The sequence below is a fragment of the Chinchilla lanigera genome, unplaced genomic scaffold, assembly GCF_000276665.1.
Source record: "Chinchilla lanigera isolate Chin_1 unplaced genomic scaffold, ChiLan1.0 scaffold00114, whole genome shotgun sequence".
In the NCBI taxonomy this organism is placed as follows: domain Eukaryota; kingdom Metazoa; phylum Chordata; class Mammalia; order Rodentia; family Chinchillidae; genus Chinchilla; species Chinchilla lanigera.
The window spans coordinates 4,463,107-4,473,422 of NW_004955515.1; the positions used below are offsets into that span (position 1 = coordinate 4,463,107).

A 10,316-nucleotide genomic window follows, 5' to 3' on the forward strand; every position below is an offset into this window, starting at 1 on the left:
AAAAAGAATAAAACACAGGCCAGATGTGGTGGCACACACCTGTAATCCCAGCACTTGGGAGGCTGAGGCAGGAGGATCGTTGAGAGTTCAAGACCAGCCTGGGCTACAAAGTGAACTGAAGGCCAGCCTGAACTGCATAGCAAGACCCTGTCTCAAAAAGGCAAAAAATAAATAAATAAATAAACTTTAAAAATACAAATAAATGTAATCAAAGAAGTGTAAAATTTATACTCTGAAAACCACAAGTCATTGTCGAAAGTTCTTAAATGATCTAAATAAATGGGAAAATATTTCATGTTCATGGCCCAAGAGTTAAGATCACTAAAATGGTGAGACTCCCAAAGTAATGTACAGAATAAAAGGAATCCTTTTCAGAATCCCAGCTGACTTCTTTATAGAAATTGATAAGTTCGTCTTAAAACTCATTCAGACATGCAAGAAACCCAGAATAACCAAAACAATCTTAAAAAAAAAAAAGCAAAGTTGAAAGACTCACACATTTTTATTTCAAAACTTACTACAAAACAATATTGATAAAGGCTGTGTAATACCAGCAGAAGGACAGGCAGAAAACAGTAGAATAGCATTGAGTAAACAGAAATAAAGATGTCCATGGCTAATCTATGGCTAATGGATTTTGTAAAAGGTACAAGACCATTTAACAGCAAAAGGATATTCTTTTAACAAATGATACTAGGACAAATGGATAACTGCATGCAAAAAAATGAAATGAGATCTTCACCTCACACTATATATAAAAATTAATTAAGTGTATCAAAGAACAAATTGTAAATAATACAACTACAGAACTACTTAAAGAAAACATAGGGAAGCCAGGAATAGTGGTATACAACTGTAATCCCAGCACTCTGGGAGGCTGAGGCAGGATAGAAAGTTCAAGCCCAGCCTGGGAAACTTATTGACTTAGTAAGACCTTGTCTCAAAAAAATAAAAGTATAATTAAAAAAGGGTTGGGGATACAGCTCAGTCCAAAGGCCCTGGGTTCAACCCCCAGTACCACAAAGAAAGAGAGGGAGTAGGTGGTGAAGAGGGAAGGGTGGAAGGAAAGAGAAGAGAGGAGGAAAGAAATGGAGGGGGAAAGGAGAAGGGAGGGGACAGGAGATAAGAGGATAGGAGAGGAAAGAAAAATAGTATGGATAAATATGAGCAAAAAAAGCACAAGCAGCACTACCAAAAAAACAGGTAAGTTGGACTGTATCAAAATTACTTTTCTGTCTCAAAGAAAGCTATGAAGAAAGAAAAAATATAATTGACAAAATAAAAAAATATTTGCATATCATATATATGATAAAGGACCTATATTAGAAAACTAAAGAACTTTTACAACTCCTTAATAAAAAGAAAATAAAATTTAAAACAGGGAAAAGATCTCCATAGACATTTCTCCAAGGAGATATACAGAGACACATAAGTACATGAAAAGACACCAAACATCTCTAGTCATGAGACAAATACCAAATACCATGAGATACCACTTCACATTCACTAGGCTGGTAGAGTCAAAGGAAGAATGTAAAGGCACTGGAATCTTCATATAGCGTTGGAAGGAATGTAAATTAGTTCAGCAGCACTGGAAAACAACCTTCCAGGTATTCAAACAACTCAGCATGGAGTTACTGTCCCACTCAGCCATTCTACTCATAACAAATGAAAACATATAACCACACAAAAACTTTCACATGGAAATTTAGACCAGAATTAGTCATAGCCAAAAAGTGGAAACAACCCACATGTCCATCACCTGATAAACAGAAATGCAAGGCACCCAGAAAATGTGGTCTAGTCATATAGTGAAATATTATTCAGCCATGAAAATAAAAGAAGTACTAACCCATCCTACAATGTGGATGAGCCTTGAACAGTATGCTGAACAAAAGAAGCCAGACACATATTCTACAATTCTCTATATGAAATTCCCACAGTAAGTCAAGAATCTATAGAGACAAGAAAGGAGATTAGTGGTTGTTTAGCTGGGGTGTAGGGGCAGAAGAGGGATAATAGATAAAGGTTATAGAGTTTCTTTCAGGGTGATAAAATGTTCTAAAACTGACTGAAGATGTATGCATTTGTGAACATACAGAAACCACTGCACTGTGCACTTTAAGTGGATGACATCATGGTATGTGAATTGTATTTCAGGACCCACCTGGCCTCTCTGAAATGATAACAACAAAACAAGTGAATGAGACTCTAGAAAAAAATAAAATCAGAAGTAACTTCTCAGACAACTGCAGAGATGGTATTCACAATGAAAACTATGCTTAGTGACTCTAGAGCAGACACAGACAAAAAAAATAGAGGAGCTTAAGAAAACTATGGAAGCCATGAATGCTCAGTGCAGGAAAGAAATGGAATCCATAAGGCAGATTCAAGCAGATACCCAGGAGAATAAAAAATCTACTGAAAGTATCCACAGCAGATTAAGCAAATGCAATGACAGAATTTCAGAGATAGAAGACAGGTTTGTGGTTAGTGATCGTGAAAAGAAAGATTTCTTAAAAATGGCAAAGGACCATGAGAAATCAATACAGCTGCTGCTAGATGAGGCAAAGAAAAAAATTAAGATTGACTGGAGTCAATGAAAAAGGAGGAGATAACACAAATGACATAAAAAAAAAAAAAACTATTCACAGATGTCACGGCAGAAAACTTCCCTAGTAGAGAAAAAGAATTTGACACACAGAAAAATGAGGCATATAGAACTGCAATTAGCCATAATCAAAAAATAATCTACAGCCAGGCATATCATAGTCAAGATTCCAGAAATTCAACCCAAAAATAAAATCTTAAAAGCTGTTAGGAGCCAGGCGTGGTGGCACATGCGTAATTCCAGCAGTTGGGAGGCTGAGGCAGGAGGATCATTGTGAGTTCAAGACCAGCCTGGGATACAAAGTGAGCTCAAGGCCAGCCTGAATTGCATAGCGAGACGCTGTCTCAAAAAGACAAAAAAAAAAAAAAAAAAAAATCTGTTAGGAAAAAGAAAGAAATCACCTATAAAGAAAGCCCATCAAAATCACAGCTGACTTCTCAACACAAACCTCAAGTCAAGGACAACTTGGAGTGAAGTATTTCAAGCTCAAAAGGAAAACAGCCTTCAACCCAGATTGATATACCCTATGAAACTATCTTTCAAAACTGATGGAAAAATAAAGATTATTTCCATGACAAAGAACATCTGAGGAAATTTATGACCACCAAACCAGCATTCCAAAATGTTCTGAAGGATATTCTAGAAAGAGATAACAAAGACTACAATGCCATGAACCCCAACAAAAGGAATCCATCAGGCAAGACAAATAATTAAACAGAGGGAGGGAAAAAGAAAGAGGGGGAGCCAAAAATAAGAAAATAACATGACAAGGATAAGTCAGTACATATCAGTTATAACCATCAATCTTAATGGTCTCAATTCACCAATCAAAATACACTGACTGGAAGAATGGATCAAGAAGCAAGGTCCAACAATATGCTGCATACAAGAAACACATTTAACTCAAAAAGAAATTCACAGACCGAAAATCAAAGGATGGAAAACAATACTCCATGTGACAGGAACCCAGAAAAGAGCAGGGATAGCTTTTCTATTTGCAGACAAAGTGAATTTGAAGCCAAGACTAATTATGAGAGATAAAGAAGGTCACTACATTCTTGTAAAGGGAATAATCCAAGAGGAAGAGACAACAATCATAAATATATATGCAACAAATACCAGTGTACCTGTTATGGTTGACACATTATGTCAACCTGAGGAGTCTAAAGGCTTGACTAAGAGACTGGGCAGTTCTACATCCTGGGGTGAAGAGGACACAGCCTTACCGCTCTGGGATACTGTTCATTGTGTCAATGTGAGAAGTTTAGAAGGTTAACTAAGTGACTGAGTAAGAGCAGGTCCTTACTTTGCATTCATGATGAGCCTGTGCAGGAGGAGGGTGTGGAGATGATGTGAGTGCTGCATGCCCCTAGGTGGAGGCAACCTGCTTACAATAGAAGGGAGGAAAAAGAGGCTTGTTCCCCTGCTTGTGCTCTTGCTGCTGTTGCTGTTTTCCACCACCATGAACTGTTGCCTTCTGCCATGTGCCACCCTGCCTAGGAGCCAGTTGATTACAGACTGAAACCTCTACAAACTGTGAGCTAAATAAACCTTTCCTTCCTTAATTCTGGGTGTCAGGTATATTGTCTCAGCAATAAGAGAAAAGTAACTAAGATAGTACCCAACTACATAAAACAAATATTAATGGGCATGAAAAATCAAATAAGCACTAATACAACTGTACTGGGGATCTCAGTACCCCACTGTCACAAAAAGAAGATAAACTAGACAAAAAATCAACGATGATATTAAAACTGAATCGCATCTTCTGTCCTGTGGGAGGACAGAAGTTGGAAGAGGACAATACTTTATGCACAGAGGGGCAAGGATAAAAGAGACACTGAATTTCTCATCAGAAATCACACAAGTAAGAGGGGAGATGGATAAATATTTAAAATGCTAGAAGAAAAACCTACCACCTCAAAATTCATTGTCCAGTGAAACTATCCTTCCAAAGGGAAGGACAAATATTTTGTCAGAGAAATGGAGTGGCAGGGGAGCACTTGGCAGGGCTGGGCACATGCAGGAGGGGAGAAAGGTGTCTTTGATAGGAGGACTCCTGTGGGTCCCAGTGCTGTCCTCTTGCCCTGCCCCTCACCCTAAGTGCTGACAAAGGGCAGAGCTGGGGCTACAGGTGGGCACACACAGATGCGTTGGCAGTGCAAGGGAGAGGAAGCACGCGGGCCTCAGGGAAGGGCTCACTGCCACAGCCCACACAAGGGCCCACCTGGGGAAGGTTCGGCTCCGCAACTCCTTGATGAAGAGCTGGCTGCCATTCTGCACAGGCTTCACATCAGGCATCTGCCCTGGGCCGTGTTTGTGCCAGGTCCGTTTCTTCTTGACTGTGGGGAAGACAGGAGGTAAGGGCTGTCATCAAACACAGTCCCATCCCTCCTCTGGGGCCCTCACACCTACTACCCCACAAGGGGACCAGCAGGGCATCCTGGTGGGTGAGAAGGAAGTCAGGGAACTGAGGACACCACAAAACTCAAAACTTCCTAAGGGTCTCACCTTGCCACTCTAGCACCTCTTCACACAGAGACACAGACACACACACACACACACACACACACACACACACACACACAGCAGGGACAGCCACTCTCCCTCCCCTCCCCGCACCATCCCTCATTCTCTGGCCCAGAAGATAGGGTCTCCCGGGACCCCTCCTCATTCAGGCATCAAGTCAGGCCAAGGGCACCTCCCTTAAGGTACCCATGCAAGGGGACCACCATTCTGTAGCTGAATGACACCTCCTGATGGCCTCCTGATCAAGGGCTGGTCATCTCCCTGCTAGGACCTTCACTGCCTGACAGTCACCACCACTGGTTAACAGTCTTTTCCCCGCCTCCCATTCCCCACCAGTGACAACAAGGCCATGAAGATGGCCTGGGTGTCCAACCAGTACTAAACCTCTTAGTCATCCCCAACCTGTCAGGGAATGATGACTAGGAATGGAGAATAAATTCAACCAGTTAGGTAACTTCATATTGTGACAGAGCTGCAGTTCAGAGCTGCTGTGACTACAATGCTTCCCTGTCCCTCTTAGGCTTCTGTCACATGGTGACACGTGCCAAGCTCCTATTCGAGAGCCCTGAGGCCCCTGTACCAAATCTGCATTGGTCAGGTAAACCCACAGGACTCATTGGTCACAAGCCAAAATCAGTTGAAGGGACACACCAGGACAGCATAGGAAAAGGCCCTGAAGTTCCAGAGCTGTGGCCACAGGCAGGCCCCTTGCCAAGCCAACTGCAGGCCCAGGCCCAGGCCCAGGAGGTAGGGGCAGGAAGCTGGGAGGCAGCCTTTGAGCCTCCAGAGAGCTCCTAGCACTGGCCACGGGAGGGGCTTCCCGTCACCAAGGTGCTTGCTGCCAATGTAAAAGCCAATCAGGTTATCACAGACAGGTACTGGTCACAGGGCAGACTCCTCACAGATCTTAGAACACACTGTGGCAAGAAGCACTAGCGCCAAGTACCTCTGAGCCTGACAAGGCACATATCCCTCGAGAGCAGCACCGCAAGTCTCTGAGTCCCAGAATTTATACAATAGTTCTGCACACACACGCACATATATACGTACATGCCACGGATGGTATGCTTGTGCCCTGCCCCCCAAATTCATCTCCTGAAATCCTCAGTCCCCAAAGTGATGATGCTAAAATGTGGGCCTTTAAAAGATGACCAGTCATGCAGATGGAGCCCTCAGGTAAGAGACCCCAGGGAGCTCTCTTGCCCCTGTATTCAGCAACAAGGGGCCACTATAAACCAGAAGCAGGGTCTTCAGTAAACATCAAATGTGCCAGCACATTGATCTGGAACTTCCCAACCTCTAGAATGGTGAGAAATAAATTTTCTGTTATGTAAGAGACCCAGACTCTGGTATTTTATTATAGCAGTCCAAATGCACAAATTCACACAAGCATGCATAAGAACACACACATAGACACACACACATGCGTACATGCACATTGCTCCCAGGCAGAGGGCTGTAGGAGAAGGGGGCTCCTGCACCTGGGCTCCTAGGTGACCGCTGGATCTTTGACCCCATCCCCCAGGCAAAGGGGCAGGAGTTATCATTACTCCTGGCTGAGGAGGGTACACATACTTCCCACACTAGGTCAGAGGTGTTTCTGAGGACTCCTGGGAGGTTGAAAAAAACCAAACTATGTGCTCACCAATGTGCACAACCTGCTCAGACCTGCCTTCTGTTGTCATCCTACTCAGCCAGACTCACACAAAAGCCCACAAGCAAGGATCCCTTGGAACACTGCTGACTGCCAGGGTGAGAGGGCCCTGGCCTGGAGATCCCCAGGCCTCAGTCCAAGGCCATAGTGTACTGTAGGTCAAGAAACACCAGAATAATGCTCCCCACCTTTACTCTGCCTTGAAGCAGTCACCAGAATGACTGGAAATTAACTTGCCCTGATGCTTTCCCCAACTGCTGCGTACCCAGGGGTAAGAAGGTGTCTCAGGAGTCCTGGAATGGCCCTAGGCAGACCCTTGGCCTAGAAGTCTCAGGAAGGGCCACCAGCTATCTCACCTTCACCTACTCACAGATTTGGCAGCATTTACCAGGTGCTGATGCACCAGGAAACAAAGGACAAATCTGGGAGAGATCCCCCATCAACCCAGTGTGAGCCTCACCAAGAGCCAGGCCAGGTCTCAAGACTCCCCTCCGCCCAGCCTTAGCCAACAGAACAGGGGTACTGGGGTTTCCTCCCATTGCCTGTGGCCTCCCCTCCATTCCACCGTCTCCGCAGGACTCATTCCACCGTCTCTGCAGGACTCATCCCACCTGTGAATGGTACACTGAGTAGCTGTGGCTAGAGCCAGGCACAGTCCTGCTCAACCCTTCCCAACACTCTCTACCCACTCTCAGCTCAGCCGGGCCAGGGCCCAGGATGCAGGACTAGCCAGGGCGATGTCCATCCTGCAGCCTCTGTGGGTACCCATAACCTAATCCAGGCAGGCCAGAGCCCACACTCATACACACATAGCTTCAGTCCCGTCCCTCAGCCACCTGCCTCCCAAATCTTTTCAGACCAGAAAGGAGGGGAAAGGGCCCAGGGGAAGCAAGGGGGATCTCAGAACTGGGCCACTTCCATCATTTCCCCTGGAGCATCCTGCAGGTCAGCCTGTGCACCTTTTGTGGGCCACACCATGATCACTTGTCCAGCGTGGTTTCAGAGGATTCAGGGAGAATCCCGGCTTCAACAGACCATACCTTCCTCCCTCCTGCAGCCTGCTGTACCCCAGCTCAGCCTTGGGATTCAAAGCCTATTAGAGAAATCTGCACAGATGAGCTGAGTCTGAGCCTTGGAAGCCCCAAGACCTAGCTGCACTGACAGGGAAAATCAGAGGTGGAAGGGGATGGTGAGGCCCAGGACACACAAAAAGTAGCAGCCTAGCAAAGGCAAGGCCCTCTCAGATTCTGTGGGAGGAGGCAAGTGAGATAAGTAGGGTCAGAGCCCCCATAAATGGAGATGGTCTGGGCTCACCTTGTGACAGGGCCAGATGGGCAGAACTGGACTGAGCTGAGGCCCATGGACAGCCCCTTCATCACCACTGACCTGGGTCCCCGTGCCCACACCCGACTCAGGCCGACCCGGCCATGGTAGTGCTATGTGTACCCTGACCAGGCCTTTAGGGATCTCTGCACTGCTGCTCTGGATGTCAGCAGCCAATCAGGAGGGGCTCAGCAAGGCTATAAGGAGAGTAAGTCTGGCTGGAGGGGTCCCCAGGCTATGCCATTTGGCACTACCCAGGTCATTTCAACCCCAGCCCAGACTCTGCCCTCCGCACAGCCGACACAGGGGACGCTGGCTGGCAGCAGTACTCACGGGTGGACTTCCCGTGGGTTTTCTCACAGTTCGGGCAGTGGTAAATGTCGATATCTGGTGCCTCCTCCTCCTCCACTCCAACACAGCTGAAATAGGAGGAGACAGACCATTACTCACAGGTTCAATCCCTCTCAGGCGCCTTCCACCCACCAAGCCCAAAGCATGGTCTCTGCTCACTTTCTGGGGATGGAGGACAGATAGAGCAGGGCTGTGCAGGGACAGTGGTCCTTGGGAGAGAGAATGAGGGTGGAGTCGGCAAGGGACTGCACAGCTGCCCTCCTGGACATGACTCCGCATCCCAGCCCCAGACACAGTGGTGGAAATGCCACCACCAGGTTCTACAGAATGGGCCACACATCCAGCAGCCCTGCCTCAGTGAGGGCCACTTTAGCTCTGTCAGTCCAGGATCCAGGGAAAGCAAGGGGGATCTCAGAACTGGGCCACTCCCATCATTTCCCCTGGAGCATCCTGGGGGTCAGCCTGTGCTCCTTTTGTGGGCCACACCATGGTCACCTGCCCAGTTTGGCTTCAGAGGGCTCAGGGAAAAGCCCGGCTTCAACAGACCATACCTTCCTCCCTCCTCCTCCCTGGAGTTCCTCCAGGGCCCTGCAAACCCACTCAGATAGCCCTGGAGTGAGCTGTCTGCTAAGCAAAAGCTGGCCTGGTTACAGGCCAACAGCCACTTAGAGAATATGATGACAGTTTATACATTTTGGTACCTAAAACATATACAGGTTTCCAGGCAATCGAACCCAGTGAGATGGAAAAGTGTTGCTCTATTCTGGTGCTTTCTACTGTTTTGGTTAAAAGTGACAGAAGCACGGCCATCTGTACCACCCAATAAATGAAAACCCAGATGGTAAAGGGCAGGGCACAGGGACAGGCGGTGCCCACAAGAAAAAAGCAGATTGGAAAGGACTGGAAAAAATTTCAACATTTCTTTCTAGTGAGCAAAGAAGTGTAAATAAAACTGATCAGGAAATTTTGCAATGGACATTTTCCCACAGGGCAGCCCAGGAAAACTAGCTACTTGGAAGCCACATACAGGCTCTAAGCAGATGGCTCTCTCTTACTTAGGGCAAGCACTATAAAGCCATTACAGATCAACCTCTCAGCTGGGCATGGTCATGCATGCCTACGGTCCCAGCACTCTGGGAGGCTGAGCCAGGAGGATCACAAGTTCAAGTACTGCCTGGGCAACTCATCAGTGCAGATGTTGACCCTGGACTCACACCTGGCCACTGAGCTTGTAACTCCTCTATTGCACTTGCCGAGGACATGGGCCACATTCCCTAGCCTAGGTCTCTAGCCTAGGTCTCTGGGCACTCAGTCACCTGGGTAATGCAAGGAGGGGGCTACTAGGACCTCAGAGGACTAGAGAGCCATGGGACATACTGGAGGGAAGTTTCCCTGGGGAGGGAAGCTCAAGGCACCTAGAGTCATCTCCTCTTGCACCTGTGTTCAACCGTGTGTGAACCATTGGAAAGGGCACTTTCTTGACTTTTGTCCTCCCTCAAGCCTTATTTGATGACTGAGAAGCCCATCTCTGAGCTTATTTTCTCACCTACAGGAGGTCTCTCAAATATAACCCAGGGGATGGGGGAAGGTAAAATACACATAAAGGAGCCTAAAGACATCAAAGAAAATCATTCAATCCAAAAGTTGGTTCTTTGACAAGCATTTAGCTAGAGTGACCAAGAAAAAAAGAAAAGACTCAAATTACTAAAATCAAAAATGAAAGTAAAGACATTACTATTGACCCCAGGGAAATAAAAAAAAAGATTAAAAGAGATCACTATGAACAATTATAGACCAACAAGTGAGACAACCTAGACAAAATGGACAAATTCCTAGGAACACACAAGA

At 46.2% G+C, this 10,316-nt stretch overlaps 1 protein-coding gene across 1 annotated transcript in view; it reads right to left on the reverse strand.

Moving 5' to 3' along the window:
• Positions 1–8,536, reverse strand: part of Phf2 (PHD finger protein 2) — a 43,575-nt gene extending 35,039 nt beyond the window's left edge. The window contains exons 1-2 of the mRNA XM_005408895.1: positions 8,451–8,536; positions 4,839–4,953 (exon numbers count right to left, since the gene is read on the reverse strand). Coding sequence (XP_005408952.1) covers positions 4,839–4,912 — 74 coding nt within the window. The 5' untranslated portion in view covers positions 4,913–4,953; positions 8,451–8,536. The remainder of the gene's footprint in view (positions 1–4,838; positions 4,954–8,450) is intronic.
• Between the last annotated feature and the right edge of the window lie 1,780 nt (positions 8,537–10,316).